Source organism: Entelurus aequoreus, linkage group LG04, assembly GCF_033978785.1.
Source record: "Entelurus aequoreus isolate RoL-2023_Sb linkage group LG04, RoL_Eaeq_v1.1, whole genome shotgun sequence".
In the NCBI taxonomy this organism is placed as follows: domain Eukaryota; kingdom Metazoa; phylum Chordata; class Actinopteri; order Syngnathiformes; family Syngnathidae; genus Entelurus; species Entelurus aequoreus.
The window spans coordinates 90,963,074-90,983,787 of NC_084734.1; the positions used below are offsets into that span (position 1 = coordinate 90,963,074).

The window sequence follows — 20,714 nt, forward strand, 5'->3', positions numbered from 1 at the left end:
CATTATTTTACCAGTGTCAGTGCACAAAATTCAAATTGTTAAGCATTATTTCCCTTTTTACATAATTAACATTACTTTTGCTTTATTTTTTCATATTTTTTCAATTTCTGGTCAGGACTACATCTTAGTCTGCTATCGCCTGCCTCTTGATACTTGGCATTAATGTCCTGCGCACAACACCATAAGGGCCATTCCACCCAATCAGCACCATTTGCTTGTTGTAACGCTCTTAACATAAATTTACGTTTCTCTGTTACCTTTTATGTCAACTCTATATCACATAATACACTTATTCAACTTCTAACAAGACTGTGCTGAGATTTTAACCCCCCCAGAGATTTTAACCCCCCCAGTCTTAGGGGAAGTATCATTAAATATACAGAGACATTTTAGGGAAATGAGAGTGCCAAAGCATGATGTGTTTGAAGCAGAACACATTAAAACGGCAGGTTTTACATTTTTTGTAGGCGGAGAAGCCACAGCCCTGATTTACTGTGTACATCTTGCTTGCCACGGTATAAACCCTTCGCTTAACAGAATTGCTTTTGCTACATTTAGTGGATACGCAGTTTCTTTCTTTTAAAAATGCAGCTAATTTTTGCACTTATCAAACTCTTTCGGCGGTATGTTTGACATCCCTGGTCTAAACGTTACTTTTTGTGACATTTAATAAGCTGTAAATATTTCCATGAATGTTCTGAATTCCTGCTTTGATGTCAGTATGGTACAGACCAGAATACTTCTGCAGTTTTACTGTCTGCTTATTCTTCTTTAGACCGCAAACTACAGCAGTTAAGATTGACTCAACCGTGCCTCCATGGTTGCAGCCAAGTAGTGCACCCTATTTTACCTTAATTGCTCCAAAACATGATTAAAGTGCAGGACCCTTTATGCAAAACCTACTTTCCTTACCTATTGGTGCCTGTTTTGGTGTATTTAGGATCCCCATATGTCCAGAAAATGTGAAACCAAACCATGGCGGGGATATTTATAAAACACTTTTACCTCTTTCCATATTTGCTCCAAACCAGCCGTTTGTAATCTGAAAGTTCTGTGACATATTTTGCTTTAGTTACATCAGCAGATATATCCATATGTGGTTGGGGTTTACCCTTGCACCAATTTTTTTCAGTTGTAGTCAATAGTTTATTTTTGTCTATCCTCTTGTTGAGGGGCATACTTTTTTTGTACATGCACATGAATGCTAAAATACTCTTTAAATACTGTTATCATTTCTAGTAAAAACCAGCGTATAGTTTTAACATATATCTCTCAGTGGACTAGATATGGAAGCGCAAAAAACTACAACATGGCTGACGGGTGGAGATGCAGTTGCCGGAGGGAGGGCTTCAGTAAGTAAATAAGTCCGCCCACTAAATGGCACATTCTGAACAAACAGTCAGAAAGCAGCTTGCAGATGGTCTGTAAAACAAAATCTATGTAACATTTTGGCCAAAGCACCACCATTACATGTTATGTAGATGTAGAAAATAATATGTCCCTTTTAAGTAAAAAGAGAGAAAGCTTAAACATGAAGTAAACTATTCGTGAATTATTGTGCAGATACTTAATGTCGTTTTGAGCTTTATTCATGACACAAATCTCTCCTCCCTTCCTGTCTTCTGCAGAGTTTTTCCGGGAGCTTCTGAAAAAGGCCGAGCTCTCACTGCACAACATGTTTGTACGAACGTACGGCATGATGTACGTGCAGAACGCCGAGCTGTTCAAGAACTTTTTTGAGGCCCTGACGAGGTACTACGTGTCCGGCAGCTCGGCCATCAACTTGGAATCCATGCTGTCTGACTTCTGGGCCGACCTCCTGGAGAGGATGTTCCGCCTGGTCAATGTGCAGTATGAATTCAGTGATGCCTACATGGAGTGCGTCAGCCGCCACACAGAGCAGCTGCAACCCTTTGGCGACGTGCCCCGCAAGCTCCGCATCCAGTTGACACGTGCCTTCATTGCTGCACGCACCTTTGTGCGTGGCCTAAACCTCATGCCGGAGGTGGTGAATAAAGTTTCAACGGTAAGGAGGAAATTAACCTTTGTCATTATTATCCACAAGTCAGTGATAAACTTTTCTCTCGGAATGCTGTCTTGTGTTTTCTGACCGCATATCTTCCTTGGCTACGACTCCATTAAGCTCTGAAAACATAAACCATTTTGTTTTCTCTGCTGTGACATGTTTTTCCACTGTACCAAGTGATTAATTGATGATTAGATTATACTGTTTTGTGAAATAATGGCTTGTGAACTAAATAGTCAGAGTCAAAGTATGTTACTGAGTCAATGTTTGTCTTGTAACTGCCCTGCAGGTCAGTGCATCTCCCAGCTGTGTGCGAGCGGCCATGAAGATGTTGTACTGCCCCTACTGCTCGGGCCAAGTGGCCCTGAAGCCCTGCCAGAATTACTGTCTGAATGTCATGCGGGGCTGTTTGGCCAACCAGGCCGACTTGGACACAGAATGGAACAACTTTCTTGGTAAGTCACAATATTAATATTATTCTGGCGCCTTCTTTAAAAAAATGAATTAAAAAAATAAAAACAAAAACAATATCAAAGCCTATAATACCTGGTTTTCACATTAGAATGGAAATATTTTCGGTGCTTGTTTTGATAAAATTATCGGAGAAAGTGAATGTTACCCTTAATTGTTGTGATTTGAATAGAAACGTGTTGAAGAATACGTAAATAATGAACAAATATAAAACATTTTTAAAAAGTATCCTACCAACATGGCAGACAAAAATGTGCAAATAGGCCTTTTTTTTAGCCACAACAAAGTACACCGTTATTGCTGTAAGGCTAAGACTAAAACTGTTATCCCAGCCTTCACATGAGAAAAAAAGACAGTTAAAACATTTTTTATGCTGAAGACCTAACCAATGCAAATACTCTCTAATTCCCATAGAAATGACACTTTTTCTATTTGATGTGCACTGACAACTAGTGAGGGGTAAATGACGCCTAACTTAGTGTATGGCACACTTGCTACCTGTATTGACACTGCACTGATACGGTGTGGGTTTTTCATAATAGATATCTAGTGGTTAGAGTGTCCGCCCTGAGATCTATAAGACTATATAAATGGGACCCATTGCCTCCCTGCTTGACACTCCGCATCAAGGGTTGGAATTGGGGGTTAAATCACCAAAAATGATTCCCGGGCGCAGTTCGCTGCTGCCCACTGCTCCCCTCACCCCCCAGGGGGTGATCAAGGGGATGGGTCAAATGCAGAGGCCACATTTCACCCCACCTAGTGTGTGTGTGACAATCATTGGTACTTTAACTTTGACTTTAACTTAAGAAAACCACTACATATGACCTGCAAAGACAATTTATAGTTAGTATCATAGTTTTATATGAAATGTGAAACGTGCAGCTCTGTTCAATGGGCCAAATAGTAAACAGAAAAACAAGAACGTTTATATAATTTGGCCCTGTCATATCAAAATGATCCTACACTTTTTAAGTTCCATTTAGACCGATGATGGGGATGAAAACCGATGTCAAGTAAAAGCAGTCACTCGTGAGCCAGAAGAAATGCTTTCAGTTTGGCACTTCAGTCAAATGACACAGCATCTATATCAGTCACATGATTTTTTTTCTTCAAGTGAAATACACATCAATGCATCGAGGGACACAGTATCAGTCCTTGTTTCATAAGGCATTGATGCTTCACTATCGTTTGACCCATCACTACTGACTACTTCAAAGTATATGCACGCTTTATTTCTACAATTCCCCCTTAAAACTCTCATAAAAATTAGAGTGTTGTCACTTTTGTTAGATACTATATGCACATATGCCCTTTGAGGTAAAGCTTATATTTAGGCAAAGTGTTTATTTCCATCTCTTAACAAACAATTACTTAGTGTGTTCCATCTGCTGGCGTTTTTACACATGTGACCGGTTCATAGTTGGGAAAACTAACACCAGCAGAGGCTGCCTGTCATTTCATTTAATTTTGCTCTTGGTTAGTTCTTGGTTGAGTCAGGCTTAGCTGTGGCTGTTTACATTTTAGCACCATAGAAACACCATAGATTTACTGTCACCATCGTGTATATACTTGCCCTTTATTCTTAAGGGCGCTCTGCATGTTGTGGCCTCACGGTGAAAGCAGTTCCTTTAGTTTTATAAACACAAAACGCTACATTGGTTTATATTTTGCTGCTTCAGTTCTGTTGGTATTAACTGATAGTTCACAGGTGATTTATTTAGATACAAACATAACCGCAAAGCCATAAAACAACTTAGTTACAACTCTTATTTTTGTGACTGAATGTTGTGTAGCCTTTTGTCAAGCAATATACTGCACTGTGGTACATACAAGTGTTGTTCATGACAAACATATAAGGTCGAACTGAAGTCACTCACACAGAACACATGAATGATCTACTCTATGAATACATTAATAACATATTTACATACAGTAATTGTAATAATTTTCACTTTATATATGTTCTATTTATTAATTTAACAAATATTGTCGTACTTCCTCAATATTACTACTTATTCTTCGGGTACTGTGACTTCCTCGCACACTCCAAAATTATGAATCTTAATTTAGAGACTGTCTCAAGGTGTGAATGCAAGATTAAGTAATTGTTTGTATGTGCAACCAATCTAGGTTGTACCTTGCCTCTCGGCCCAAAATCAGCTGGGATTACTCAAATTTACCCGTGACACAGAAGTGCATAAATGGTATAGAAAATGATGATGAAAAGGTATTGTACAAATATTATGACTATAGGTACAATATATAATATTGCATACAATACTTATTCATTCAACACTATAATAATCATTTATTGTGTAAATTCCTGACGTCAAATCTTAAATTACAGTTATTTTCTCCAACATGAGTGCCTCATAAACTCTTGAAACCGACTGAGAGAGCATATTTTTCCTCTGTATCGTTTCTGTTGCTATAAAACAAACCCAAACAAAAAGATGTTTGCTGCCTTTCTGACTCTGTGGAGGTATCAAGGATTAATATTTTGCTGCCACCTATTGGACGCAAGTTGTAACATCAAGACAGAAGTGACTATTTTTCCATGAGTGATTTAAGTATTTTTAATCCCAAGATGCTATGCTTAGCCTGGCTGAGAGGCTGGAGGGTCCCTTCAATTTCGAGTCCGTCATGGATCCCATTGATGTGAAGATTTCCGATGCAATCATGAACATGCAGGAGAACAGCATGCAAGTTTCACAGAAAGTCAGTATCTACTGCGCCTCTTAAATATGCAGCACTACACAGATTTACTTGTTCTAACCTTTTAACCTTGCATGCAGGTTTTCCATGGCTGTGGCCAGCCTAAACAGAGCATGGCATTCCGCTCCAAACGTTCTGTCAAGGAAACCGGCTTCACTCCCCGCTTCCGCCCCTACAGTCCTGATGCAAGACCTACCACTGCCGCTGGAACAAGCTTAGATAGACTGGTAAGGGTTAAGACACACTGCTAGAAAACCTTGTGTCTTCAGTTGGACGTTGTGCATTGAGTTGTGTGTTTCTTACAACAGACAAGTGATGTCAAGAAGAAGCTGAAGCATGCCAAAAAGTTCTGGTCCACGTTGCCAGACACTGTGTGTGTGGGAGAGAGAATTGCACCTGGTGACGATTGCTGGAATGGCACAGCAAAGAGCAGGTATTTGATTTAACATTTATATTCGCTATATGGTGGAAATACACTGACCATGCGAGTTAAACCAGCCTACATGACACTGCTTAGCCAATCAAATCAACTTTAAATGCAGAGACAGACGAAAGAAGTAAAACGACTGACCTAGAAAAACAAGTGAAATCCACTTAAATAAGAAGGAAACAAGTTAGACTTGTTAGACTAGACAGGAGCGAGGGAGCGTTAGAGGGAATACAAGAGCGATACATCCCTGCTCGCACACCCTCTCGCCTTGACCACCTACTGTGGTGGACAAGGCTGTTGGCATATGTTACTACGATCAAACATGGCGGAAATGTCTGTTAGAAGATACCGCAGTAGTAAACAGTAGGGAATAGATTTGTGGGGAATAACCGATTTTTTGGATGCATCGAATTTCGGACATGGTGAAATTACAAAATCGATTAGTAAACGTCGATTATCGATTTATTTATTGTAAATAAAGTAATGCAGACAGTTCTAAAATTTGACTGTCTGCAGCAAGCCACTTCACTGAGAGATAAATGTGATGGGAATTATTTTAACTGTTTTTTATTACAAATGCACTATTTTTAAAAGTTACAAGTGATAAACGCCTATTTGGTGAAACGAAAAGTAATGTAAAACTGCATCAATATACATAAATTAAAGATGCATCAATAATCAATTTTTAATCGAACCGTAGCTCCTGAATCGTAATCGAATCGTGAGGTGCCCAAAGATTCCCACTTCTCGTAGGGAGGGAAGCAACGATCCTCAGTCTAATCCTGCACAGAACAATCCGCCTTTTTTGACCCCTGTCCTGTCTGTGAATGTGTATGTGTACGTGTTTGTGTCAATGTATGTGCGCAACCATCCCTGTCCTCCATTGTGAAAGTCAAGCTTCTCACGACGTAATTGATGTCCAATCAGTTTGTGTTTGCTCTGATTGAACTACTCTGATTTAACATGTACTAAATAACTGCAGACACTTTTTGTTCAAATAATGTTTAGAATTTGTGGATGAAAAATATTTTGTTCTTGAAATAATCATTCAACATGTTTTATGTGTTGGTACACATTATTTTACACCATCTCAAATTCAAACTGCACTTTACAATAAATATTAGCTATAGTATTGGAGTAAAAAAAACTTGACAATCTGGGTCACCGCTTGCTGTTTGCCGAGCACTGGTGAGAAGTACTGATGTATACAAGCAATCAAAGACTAAAAGTAATAATTTACCATTTGAAAGTAATTTTTAACAAATGTTAACTTGAAATAAAAGTCTTATAGTATTCAGAGCACCAATGATACCCTGTTTACTGCAGAATGGAATTTGTGATGACAAGCAAAATAACAAAATAACTTTGAGAGAAAAATAATTGTCTTTATCCCCACAAAACGTACCGGAAAAAAAGCGAAACCATGGCCCTAAAACCAAGATACGGGCCGTCGCATGGGTTACCTGTACCATTGCACCTCGAGTAAACACAATCATAGTTATGAACAAAATGACAGTTGTCAGCTGTTAGCATATATTACCTTGAACAAACATGGTGGAAATGTCTGTTAAAAGATACTGCAGTAGTGAACAGTACGGATGCAACAGTACTAGGTATAACCCTGGAAGGGGTTAATCCGCCTTTATTAAAAAAATATATATAATTGTGACATTAATCGCCATCGGATGATAGGAAAAAATTAATCGTGACAATTTTTTTTGCCGTATCGCCCAGGCCTACACTCATGTTTAAACTGATGTCACAAAAAAATATGGCACTCGCAAAGCCTATAGTGATATGTAAATTTGTAGTTCTCAAAGTGCGGCCAAGGGTACATTTTTAGGCCACCTTTTTGGGGGGTCAGGGATTCCCGGACCTTCGCATAAAGAAAGGTTCTGTATCTGGAGTCTGGACCTATTTGAATTTCAGTTGAAGACCCCTGGTATAGAGCTTTTTTTTTTTTTACCAACATCACAATTTGGGTCAGGAGCCATCGTTGAGGGCAGTGCTTGGAAACAGTGCGGTGAAAGTGAATGGAAGGAAAATGAAAAAGTCGAAAATCCAAGATATGCCTTTGTCAAATATGTTAAAACGCCACAAACACCTGCACAGCTGTACAGTGATAGACTTAAAGGAGCGTTATGTGGGTAAAGTGGCGCTAATTGATAAAGAAGATCCATATGAGATGTTTCCCAGTAAAATCATACTATTGCATACAATATGCATGCTAATTTATGTGTGGTGTAATGACTATTATTAGTGCACATACAGCAGATTAACATGACAAAATGACGTTCAAGTAATGACTAGTTATTTTTTATATTAAATATTTTTGCAAACAATTTACTAAAAGCAGGGAAAATGTAGTTATGAGCTGAGCAAATGTAAATTTTATCCACATTGTTCCGATCCAAATTTAGTTTGAGGTTTGCAATTTACAATATCGTCTTTCTTTTTAGACAATTGTTCTGTCTGCGCTCCTTGTTTTTCACAACTCTGGTCAGACAGTAGTACTGTAGATGTGTTTTTCTGTTGTATTCTATTCTGACAGCCGAAAACACTGCAAAATGTAATAATTTAGCTTTTGCAGTGATGCTAACAGTCCCTTTCACAGTCAATATTTTATTGTGCTTTATTCGCCACCATTCTGCAGGAACCCTTTGTAACATTGGGCGTGAAGGTATTGGAATTCAATGGCAAATCAGAAAAATGGCTGTTGCAATGTTTGACAATATTTATTTCAGGGTTCCAAGCAAATATTAGTTCAGAATAGAGACTCTTCTGGTGTTTTAGTTATATTTAAGACTTAGTTTTTCAATGTGAAAGAGCAGTGAATTAATTCATATACCATAAGATTCTGTAATTGTTTATTTACATACTTTAATTGTTTCCGAACGGTGCTTGTAACACGGAAGTAAAACAGCTGATCAAACAAATCAAATTATCGCCATGGACCCAATAGCTGCGGAAGCTAGCTCTCCAATCAGCTAAACAGACTTAATAACTCTACAGTCACGTCTTGGTGAGTTTACGGAGAAATTTGTGAAACTAAAGCAATACAAAAAGAATGCCGATGTAAGTTATTGATACTAATACAGACATTTGTAAACGTGTTAGCATATTACCTAATGCTAACAACGCTAGCATCATTACATTACAATAGCACGTACAGATATGCATGAAAACACTCCTACAGACATCACACATGGGATGGTTTAGTAAGTGTTAACAGTTTTAGTTATACTGTAAAACTTACAAACATTACTTAGAGTGATGAATGAAGAATCCATATGATTAGAAATGCTATGGACGGCTATAAGACTGAGGCTACCGATAAATGGAAGGACACTGCAGCAGCTGCAGTGAGCGAACTCATCCAAAAGATGGCACCATACTACAAACAATAAAACACCCTCGTAGTATTTATTTTTTTAAATATATTTTTATTATTGCCGTTAGTGACTAAAAATTCATAAATTGAACTTTTTTTCATAAACTGAAAAAAGTGTCGGGTTATAGTCTGGAATTTACGGTACTTACAATTCATTCTGGGCCTTCGATTTTCCTTCATGTCTTTTAAATGTTAATTTATACATTCCATTTATTGTATTTCAGGTTTTCTGCATGCATAACTATAATTATTTATTCTAAAATATTTTGTGTTCATATTTGTTGGGGTCTAGAACAGATGGATTGGATTTATATTATTTCTCATGGGAAACATTTTCGTACAATTCATTTATTCGTCCCGAAATTTTGGAACGGATTACTAAGGGAAAGCGAGTTACCGCTGTGTTAAAGTTAAATCACTTGGTGATTTGGTGACAACTCTTGATGCTGAGTGCCTAGTCTTTGGTATGACTCACAACTTACCGATCTCAGGGCGGACACTCTAACCACAAGGCCACTGAGCAGGCTGTTGCATTGTAAGCCAAACATCCTGACTGATATTGATGCTCACTTTCCAAAGGTATGAGTCGGTGGTGATTGGAAATGGACTGGCCAATCAAGTGTCCAACCCTGACGTGGACGTGGACATTACCAAGCCAGACATTGTGATACGAAGTCAGATTGCTGTTCTGAAGGAAATGACGAGCTGGCTCAAAGCTGCGCACGGCGGCAAGGACATCTCCATCGAAAACGGTGAGGATGCTTTCCTACTATTCCTTTTTCATCACAAGTCCTAGAAAAATACCTCACTCTTTGTTGTATTGTTTTTTTCAGACGAGGAAGCCAGCGGGGGAGAGGAGAGCGGCAGCGGCTGCGATTCGCCGTCCTGCGACACGGATCGGGACATCTACTTCTCTACTCCACCCAACCCGGTCGACCCCCGGGTTAACCTGGTGCACAGTGAATCGGCCGCCGCGGCCCTGCAGGGCAGCGTGGCCCTGGCGCTCTGCGGGCTGGCCCTGCTTTTTGCCCACTTGAGATAAAAGTGCCGTGAGAAGAAAAGAATGACTGAGAACGATGGAGTGAAGGGGAAAACTGTCAGAAATACTTTAAAAGGACTGCCTTCGGGACCTCAGACAGTTTGTCGTCGAGGGAGGGGAGGGGTGGGGTGGGGGTGAGACTCTTCTTAATATTACAATAACTTCACTTTGAATTATTTGCATGTTTTAAGGACAACAGTGTTCAACAATCTTCCCCAGAAAAGTCCAACTTTTATTCGCCGTGGCTATGTTGGAGCTACACAATAGAAACACATGTCTTCTTTTGGCAATTTAAAACTCAAGTGTGTGCCTTCTTCAGTGACTGCCGTCTATATACCTAACACATAACATCTTCCTCATCATTCATGTCCCCACAAAGATGTTATATTTCAGAACAGTCATCCAGCACGCCGTGTGCAAACTGTGAATCTCTTCATCCACCAGTACGTTATTTGCAAAATAGAGGGTCTTCACTCCTTTTCTGTCAGTTAAGAAACAGTGAAGGCCTTTTGTTATATTTTCTTTGGAAAGACAGGACATCTTCTCATCTAAATATGTTACCTGGCTTCCATGTTTCCTCTGTTCAGCAGTTCAGTAGTGCGGTTATATACCTCATGCATTCTCTTTGTCAGTGCAATCTAGTCATATGCAGGAGCTGAAAGTGTGATGGAGATGTGATATGTGGCTGAGAAGGACAGGGGCTCCCCCTGGTGTTACCCCTGAAGAAGAAGGCAATGCTGGCAAGTCCCCAATGCCCCCTTTTGTGTACTGTAAACTCAGTTCAGGACTGAAGATCGGACTTTGTACAGTCTCGCGTGTTCGAAAGATGATGTTTCACGTTCAACTAGACAAGAGAACCAAAAGAGTGCTTTGATCAAATGAAATCGAGGATTTTTTTAATACAGGGTTTTCGTGTTAAGTTTTCAGCCTGTTTTTATTGGTATGATAATGAAGATATAATTTAGGTACTACATTGGGTTTGAAATGCTAATTTTAGGGTGGTGGAACTGGCCAGTGTGCACCATGGATGTACCACATGAATGGCCTTTTTCAGTATAAGTGGACGCCTTATGAATCTACCTAGTCTCACTGTTTCAATGTCGCAAGTGCTACCAAAATGAATACCATGTGTGGTGCTTCATATCTTAGTTTTTTTTTTTATTTGCTTGTTTTTCAACTTGGTACAGAAATGGCAACATCTTAAGGTGAAACGAATGTAGGTTGTATGACTTCTGTCATGTGCTGAATTTCCCTCAAGGGTTTTACATTTGTTACCAGCTAAAAGCACAATAATAGGCTTTGTTTTGTTTTTTTCATTTCATCTGTAAAATGGTGCTGCCTCATGTAGCCTTTGTACAGTAACTTATGTCTTTCTATGTTGTCATTCTCTAAAACTGGCTAAGGACTATCCACAAGCATTCATTGTCACGTCAACCTCACACAGATTGTATTATACTCGGGGGGGATTTAAAATATGCATTTTATGATTTCATAATGGTGGACCTTACACATCTCTCCATGGTAATGACGGGCATAAAGTAATCTACAACTTTTTTTTTTTTTTGGCCACAATTTTTTTTTTGCCGCTGAATTTGACGGGTTGATTGTAAGCTCACATCAAAATGTCTTCAAAATAAGTGAGCAGTTCAGTTATTATGACTGGGAATGAACCAGTGAGAATGTTGTCTCACTTTGAAGGAACCCCTATGCAAACTGTTAATTTAAGATAATGATTTGGCTTTACTTTCATACTCCCCACTTAAGTATCACCAACAAGGTTTGTGCATGTCGTCATGACATGTAGAAGAGTGGTGTTTAGTAAAGACCCCAACCACTTGCCCCAAAAAAGGCAACTTTCAGAGTAACCGTTTTGGGAAATATGTCTGTGCTTGCCGGCCACAGCAGCGTTTTCCGACCGGCGGGAGTCGGTCCCGCTGCAGGATGCTGTTTATTTGAACCCGACAGGCGCTTGAAAGCCTTCCGTCAAACAGAATGGACTCTGAGGAGAGAGCGTGTGAACGACTGAAAAGAATTAGGAGGAGTGTAAATAAAGATCAGCTGTTTTAGATGTCTCTAAAAGAGGCTGTAACTGTACACCAGATTTTTACTTGTCAGAGTATCTCCTAAATGTTATGGAAAAGCAAGATGAGATAGATGTTAAATTGTAAGAGAAAAATGTATATTAAACAACATGTCTTAGTCTTGTTAAAATAAAGACTGCCAATATTTATCTAATTGTGAATGTCTTTATTTTTGTTGTTTTCTTTGAACTGGCTCCAGGTGAAAAAGTGGGCAGAACATACTGGCTTTCCTACAAATCAAACATTTATTTTGATCATAATGGTAGATCCTAGCAAAGGGTAAATGACTCCACATGGAGTGTACGGCACACTGACTACCTGCATTGACACTGCACTGAAACTGTTCGTGTTTGGTAAAGGTCATCCGCCATCTGCTGTAAGTAATTACATTTAACCTGCAAATAAAATGAATCGTTAGCAAATATATTGCAAAATGTGTATATATATATATATATATATATGTATATATATATATAATCTATGTATGTGTGTATGTACTGTATATATATATATACATACATAAATGTGTGTATATGTATATATATATATAAGTGTATGTGTATATATATATATATATATACATTTATATATATATATATAAATGTATGTGTATATGTATATATATATGTATATATATATGTATATATATATATATATATATATATATGTGTATATATATATATATATATATATATATATGTATATATATATATGTATATATATATATATATATATATATATATATATGTATATATATATATGTATATATATATATATATATATGTATATATATATATATATATATATATATATATATATATATATATATATATATATATATATATATATGTATACCTTAGGTCAGGAAAAAACACAGGCTATTTCATCCCCACAAGCCTGTTTCGCAGGTTTCCCTGCTCGTCTGTTTTTTCCTGACCTAACGTATATTCCGCTCTACCCTGGTATTGAGCACTGTATATATAAATATATGTATATGTTTATATATATATATACATGTTTATATATATATATATATTTATTTATTTTAATTTTTTATATTATTTTTTTAAACAAATAGCTGCACACAAAGGGATATGAAATGTGAGACTACAGGAAAAGAACAGTTACTTTTGGGCTATAAGATTATTTTCTATTTATGTTTTCTTAGTTCCATTTTGATCGATGAAGGAAGTGTGTTTAAAAGCAGTGTGGAGGGCTAGTAAAGACATTAAATGCAATAATTATTGTGTAAATCATAAAAAAATATTGTCCCTTCTATGTTGAAATTCATCTACCACACGCGCCTGCCAGCTCATCTTCGCCCCCGCCTCTTCATGGTGAGGAAGGGACACTGCACCCCTCTCTGTATGATTTATATGTGTTTTGTTGTCCAATTAGCAGGAAGACTGGATGGCAACTAATATTTCCCATCCAATCAGATGGAGCCTGAGAGGTGCTGCAGAAGAATGAGCGAAACTGCCCAAAGATAGGACTTGAGACTGTAATTGCTGCCAAAGCGGCATCAACAAAGTATTGAGCAAAGGCTGTGAATACTTATATACATGTGATTATTTTAAAAAAAAAATTATTTGCTTAATAAAAAAAAGTTCATATTGCCATTGTGGGTATTGTCTGTAGAATTTTGAGGACAATAATTAATTTAATCCATTTTAGAATGTCCTTCCACCCGAATGCAGCTGGGATAGGCTCTGCGACCCCGAGAGGGTGAGAGGGACAAGCGGCATCGAACATGGATGGATGGCATTTTAGAATAGGCTCAAGTATAAAAAAAAATGTGACAAAAGTGATACTCTGTGAATACTTTCCGGATGCACTGTAATTAGGAATTAAAATCACGCTCATGCTGTTTGCTTTTAGGAACTTTGAAAGATTGATGTATTGCATTGAATCATGTATTTCATTTGGAAGAGTGGTATTTTGTTTTTTACACCCTACGTTAAGTATAGTCATGTTAATGTTAATAGAAATTATTCATCCATCCATCCATTTTTCTACCGCTTGTCCCTTAGGGGGTCGCGGTGGGTGCTGGAGCCTATTCCAGCTGCACATTATGTTTGATAATATTAAAATGTGACAACAATGTAACCAAATGTTATAATATACATATTATTGGGCCTAAAACATTGCTTACACATTCAACAATTAATTAAAACAAATATATAAACATTAAGTCCATGCAGTTTCTAAAAAGAAAAACTATGTGTTGTCTTCATTCATCCATCCATTTTCTACCGCTTGTCCCTTTTGGTGTCGCGGGGGGTGCTGGAGCCTATCTCAGCTGCATTCGGGCAGAAGGCGGGGTACACCCTGGACAAGTCTCCACCTCATCACAGGGCCAACACAGATAGACACACAACATTCACACTCACATTCACAAACTAGGGCCAATTTAGTGTTGCCAATCAACCTATCCCTTCAAAATCATTATATTTTATTTTTTTATTTTAAACAAATGTTAAAAATGTCAGGGTTTGTTGTAATTCCTCCTCAACCCTGGTCAAGTCAAGACATTTGCAAGTATTTAAGTTTTTCTATTTTTTTCACCCTCCCAACGAAAAGGGCATTACTGTACCGTACAGGATGATGCATTGCAGCACTTCCGTCGGTTCGCTCAAGAAGAGAAACTCGTGTACCACTGAAATGTGTCCGGCGGAAGTTGAGGCCGTGGCCTTGTTGTCACAAAAGCAATGGCGAGCGGGATAGGCAGTGAGTATTATTTTCTTACTTCTCCGCGTCTTTCCTATTGAGTTTACGGCCCAATCCTACATGACATGCAACCCGGACTGTGTTATGTATTTTAGTTTGTTAAAAAAGAAGAGATTAGTTTGGTTAATGAAACGCTGCATCGCTTAGCTGTATGTGTCTCATGATTGTGTTCCCCCGTAATAACAGCGCTAAGCTAACGCCAAGCCAATGTTGGTTGAATATGAGCAGTTTGTTACTGTTTATCTTACCTTTTGTATGAAAATGTTTTGCTGCGATTACTCTTTAAGAACAATTTCAACCTGTTATAACTGCAATGTTGTTCCACGCCAAATAAATTACATGTAAGCTTCTATCAAATATGCTACCTACGGTAGTCTGAAATACAAGTAAAAACATATTTTTGCTGATTTGATTGCATTATTAGTTGTGTGCTTATGTTTTTATAATTACGCTACATTAAATTAATGTGAATAAAGCTTCAACAAATTGTTTAGTGTTTCGTGCTTCCTCACCCATTCACGTGTGTTTTGTAAACAGGTTTTAGTCATAATTCTTATTTGTAATAGGAAATGGACATTTTGTCATTGCTATAGTCTGATATAGTTACCTGTAAATGTTTCATGTTCACTCTCCCCAACCTAACTACAGATGTTCTGTTCCTTTATCGGTCATTTAAAGTGTGTAATACAATTCAAAGTTATTGACTAGGATCCATCCATCCATTTTCTACCGCTTGTCCCTTTTGGGGTCGCGAGGGGTGCTGGAGCCTATCTCAGCTGCATTCAGGCTGAAGGCGGTGTACACCCTGGACAAGTCGCCAACATAGATAGAAAGACAACATTCACACTCACATTCACACACTAGGGCCAATTTAGTATTGCCAATCAACCTGTCCCCAGGTGCATGACTAGGATGCAAACATCATTCTCTGTCCTGGTACTACACAATTGTTTTTCCTGTTCTCCAAGCAGTTTTTGACTTTTACACTTCATTTAACCCTTGTATGGTGTTCGGGTCTGTGGGACCCGTTTTCAATTTTTATTAAAAGAAAAATGATACAATTAATTAATTTTTCAAACTGAGACTCACTGGCTTTGGCTCATTTTCTGTGAAGAACATATATCAGAATACATATTTAATGAACACACACCATACACCCCCCCTACACATTTCTATTACATATAAGATGTCCGGGGTCCACTGGACCCGGGGCTAATAGAAGTGTGGAAAATGATGTTCTGTGTACCACACACACACACACACACACACACACACACACACACACACACACACACACACACACACACACACACACACACACACACAGCAGGCCTAGACGGGGAGGACAGAGTGTAGGTACACAGAACATCAGAGGGTCAAATGTGCGACAAAATGAGCGCAGACAGTGTTGACAAACAATGTTGCAACCTTGTGTGGGAACCGCAGGTGCAGAAACACAAAAGAAGAATCCATGTGGGATGCAGAAACTGGCAGATAAATTTCCATGCAACGTTCATATTGTTGTTACTCAGCCAGTGTTTGTGGGTCTTAGACTTAGACTTACTTTCTATTGTCGTTCAAATTTGAACTTTACAGTACAGATAAGAACGAAATGTTGTTGCATTAGCTGGTTGGCAGTGCAGGATAAAAAAGCAATAAGGTGCAGATATAAATAAATAGATTACTGTAAAGATAAATATATTGCACTTTTGCATATGCATCTACGTTTATGGATGTATGTTATATTGTCTTTATATTCCAGCGAGTTCATCCATTTCGGGGGGAATTGAGGGGATTATTATTATGCGTTCAAGAGTCTTACGGCCTGAGGGAAGAAGCTTTTACAGAACCTGGAGGTTCTGCTACGGAGGCTGCGGACCTCTTTCTAGAGTCCAGCAGTGAAAACAGTCCTTGGTGGGGTTTGGAGGAGTCTCTGCAGATTTTCTGAGCCCTGGTCAGGCAGCGGCTTTTTGCGATCTCCTGGATAGGAGGAAGAGGAGTCCTGATGATCTTTTCCGCCGTCCTCACCACTCTCTGGAGAGACTTCCAGTCTGAGGCACTGCAGGCTCCAGTCCAGACAGAGATGCAGTTGGTCAGCAGGCTCTCTATAGTGCCTCTGTAGAATGTGCTGAGAATGGGGGGAGGGAGCGGGGCTCTTTTCATCTGACGCAAAAAGTGCATGCGCTGCTGAGCTCTTTTTACAAGAGCTCCGGTGTGTAGGGACCAGGTTATATTGTCAGTTGTCTGCACCCCCAGGAACTTGGTGCTGCTTACCATCTCCGTTGATGAAGAGTGGAGCGTGGCTGGACTGGTGCTTCCTGAAGTCGACAATGATCTCCTTGGTCTTGTCGACATTCAGGACCAGGTTGTTGGTTCTGCACCAGTCAACCAGATGTTTCACCTCCTCCCTGTAGTCCATGTCGTTGTCACGGATGAGGCCCACTACTGTCGTGTCGTCCGCATACTTCACAATGTAGTTAGTAGTGGACCTGGCGCAGCAGTCATGAGTCATCAACGTGAACAGCAGCGGACTCAGGACGCAGCCTTGGGGGGAGCCGGTGCTCAGGGAGATGGCACTGGAGGTGTTGTTGCCCACTCTCACAGATTGGGGTCTGTCTGTGAGGAAGTCAAGCAGCCAGTTGCATAGGGGGGTACTGAATCCAAGGGGGGCCAGTTTGCTCACCAAGTGCTGCGGGATGATGGTGTTGAATGCTGAGCTGAAGTCCAGAAACAACATCCGCACGTGTGTGTCCTTTCCTTCCAGATGTTTTAAGCTCAGGTGGAGTGCAGAGGAGATGGCGTCCTCTGTGGAGCGGTTAGGGCGATAAGCAAACTGGTATGGGTCGAATGTGGGGGGAAGTCTGGAGACAATGTATTCCTTTACCAGCCTCTCGAAGCATTTCATTACAGATGTTTTTTGGGATAAGTCAGTATTTTAACAAAAAAGTGTTTGATTGTGAGGCATTAAAAGCCACAAAAGGCAACGGGTCCATCAGACCCACAAACACTGGCTGAGTAACAACAATATTAACACCACACAAGGGTTAAAGTGTTGTGTATACAATTTATTTCAGTATGAATTGATATTCCTTTCTGCGTGTTTTTTTATGCTGTTTGTTTCTTCTCTGTGTTCCAGAACATAAGATTCTGAATGTGGGGCCAACGGAACCCTGGTCGGTCAGGGAAAAACTGTGCCTGGCCTCCTCTGTTATGAGGAGTGGTGACCAAAACTGGTAATTAAAACAACAACACATGATTAATTAGGGGTGTAACGGTACACAACAATTTCGGTTCGGTACGTACCTCGGTTTAGAGGTCACGGTTCGGTTCATTTTCAATACAGTAAGAAAACAACAAAATATAAATGTTTTGGTTATTTATTTACCAAATTTGTAAACAATGGCATAACATACATATACACACAGGGTCCATTGCCAGGGTTAATGTGGTCAACATATGTAAAATAAAAACTAAATAAGATAAGGCTCAGAATGGTTTCTTAACAAAACCTTTCTACATATAAAGTTATTTTTTTGATTGATTGATTGAGACTTTTATTAGTAGATTGCACAGTACAGTACATATTCCGTACAATTGACCACTAAATGGTAACACCCGAATAAGTTTTTCAACTTGTTTAAGTCGGGGTCCATGTTAATCAACATTAAACTGCCTCACGTTGTTGCTCAGATTAAATAAAATGACAAAACTTTTCTTCTACATATAAAAAGTGCAACATTAAACAGTTTCAAGTCAACTCAGCTTCAGATTAACTTTTCTTTCCCCCCCCCAGCCTGGCTAACTTGGCAGTAAGAGGATATATGGGCTTATTGTTCTTCCACCATAGAAGTGGGTCAAAATCTAGTTTTTAATGCAATATGGTCTTAAATCTGCTGCTATAAAAACATTTGTTATTGCTTTAGCCCTGCCTGACTCGCCGAGGAGAGGCTGCTTGAATGCGGTGGTGACGCTTCAAATGGGTTAGCATGTTTGATGTGTTGTCAGAAGCAGCTGCTGAACAATGTTGGCAAACCTCTGTCCTCCATTGTTGTATCGCGCAGCCAAAGTGTTTCCAAACGGGAGATCTTAATGAGGCAGGAGGGTCTTCCAGCTCTGGCTTTTACATGTTGTCGTAGCCCGGTCGCTGCTAGCATGCCGTGTGTTGTGCCTCCGTGTGCATTGTTTACACAACGTGCGGTATGCTACTTAATATGTCCGTGTGGAAACTCGTTCGGTACACCTCCGAACCGATCCGAAACCCCAGTACCGAAACAGTTCAATACAAATACACGTACCATTACACCCCTATGATTAATAGTTATTAACATCCTTTTTATGTACTGTGTTTTTACCCATAATTATTATAAATGTACAGTGGATTCTCGATTTACAAACTTCATTGGTTCTTGAACATAGTTTGTAAATCAAAAATTAGGTATAGTGAAGCAGAGTTCCCCATAAGAAACTAAGTAGGGCTGGGTGATATGGACGAAAAAGTATATCTCAAAATATTTTTACTTAAACTCAATATTCGATATATATCTCTATATATTTTTCGGTAAAAGTATACTGTGAAAGTCTCTCTCTATGGTGGGTTCTCCTGGTGCCAACAGATCTTCTGGGAGCCCAGTGATCAGGTTTGAACAAAGTCTTTTATTGCAAGCACACATGCCCACGGATGGCCTGCTTTCCAGCAGTCTTCGCTCTCGTGACTTTTCAGTCTGCTCCTTCTCTCAGTCTCTCGGGCATGTGTCTTCTCCTCCCACTCCAACCACATGTCTCATCCCGGCTGCTGCTAATAAGGGTGACAGGTGATTAGATAACAAGCCCCAGCTGGGCAATCTACTCACCTGCCGCTGACTTCGAGGCCGGTCCTTACACACCCCGCTCCGCGGCAGGCCCGCAGACCACGCCCCCTCCACATATACATATAAAGATATTAATTTTTGAGCAATATTCAGTGAAATTAAAGTGAATGACAACTGTACTGTAAACAGTCAGTGGCACTTTTATTAACCCAGTTAGTCAAGATGGGTATTAACAGCACAGAAAAGAAACCGTTTAAGTAGTACAGAATTACATAACATAAATAAAATAAAATAAATATTATTTATACGTAAAATAAATAACATAGCTGTGCAAATAATACAAAATGTATCATACACAGATTAAAAAAAATACATTTGCATGCAGGCACTTTGTGATTTCCCTTCCTGGTTCGATGACCCGCCCTATCTTGCATCTGATTGGTCTGTCTCTAACCAATCGTGACTCATCATAGTAAACAACCAACCAGTCATGTATGTTCTTTTACGTGCAAGCAGGTCTTGGAAGGAGGAAGGGGAGGGGTTTAGTAGCCCATGGAGTGGGAGCGGGGAGAACAAGGAACACAACATATAAGCGGCGTTTGGTAATTTTAACGTGAAATAAATTATATCGCTATTACGATATTTTCTTAATTCATATCTTGTTTAAAAATATATCTTACAAACTCAATATATCGCCCAGCTCTAAAGCAAAGTAAATATGAATATTGGGTTCAAGCCTTTTAGTAGACTTTGAACACAATACAATATAAATTGTTATACAGTACTGTATAACAAACAATGGATCAACTTTCTATTCAAAAACTATTTGAACTGTGCTGTATGCGCTGCTCTGGCTACACACGCACACACAGAGAAGCCATCATGGTGCCCTCCCAAACGATCAGAAATCCTTAACTTTAACAACCATATTGCTGCAATAATAAACATTAAAAAAGTAAAATCTACGAACATCAAGAAGGAGCCCCCCCGTTCCGTGTGTGTATCTTATCCTCGCTTTGCAAT

The 20,714-nt window shown here is 39.1% G+C and overlaps 2 protein-coding genes across 4 annotated transcripts in view; both read left to right on the forward strand.

Moving 5' to 3' along the window:
• The window catches only part of LOC133649169 (glypican-6-like), an 81,427-nt gene extending 69,129 nt beyond the window's left edge, over positions 1 to 12,298 (forward strand). For both annotated transcript variants that reach the window (XM_062046002.1, XM_062046003.1), the window contains exons 3-9: positions 1,629 to 2,026; positions 2,316 to 2,481; positions 5,088 to 5,218; positions 5,296 to 5,442; positions 5,524 to 5,648; positions 9,616 to 9,788; positions 9,870 to 12,298. In XM_062046002.1, coding sequence (XP_061901986.1) covers positions 1,629 to 2,026; positions 2,316 to 2,481; positions 5,088 to 5,218; positions 5,296 to 5,442; positions 5,524 to 5,648; positions 9,616 to 9,788; positions 9,870 to 10,078 — 1,349 coding nt within the window. In that variant the 3' untranslated portion in view covers positions 10,079 to 12,298. The remainder of the gene's footprint in view (positions 1 to 1,628; positions 2,027 to 2,315; positions 2,482 to 5,087; positions 5,219 to 5,295; positions 5,443 to 5,523; positions 5,649 to 9,615; positions 9,789 to 9,869) is intronic.
• Positions 12,299 to 14,774: 2,476 nt separating this feature from the next.
• Positions 14,775 to 20,714, forward strand: part of LOC133649170 (bromodomain-containing protein 8-like) — a 30,729-nt gene continuing 24,789 nt past the window's right edge. For both annotated transcript variants that reach the window (XM_062046005.1, XM_062046006.1), the window contains exons 1-2: positions 14,775 to 14,883; positions 18,020 to 18,116. In XM_062046005.1, the coding sequence (XP_061901989.1) occupies positions 14,865 to 14,883; positions 18,020 to 18,116 (116 nt within the window). In that variant the 5' untranslated portion in view covers positions 14,775 to 14,864. The remainder of the gene's footprint in view (positions 14,884 to 18,019; positions 18,117 to 20,714) is intronic.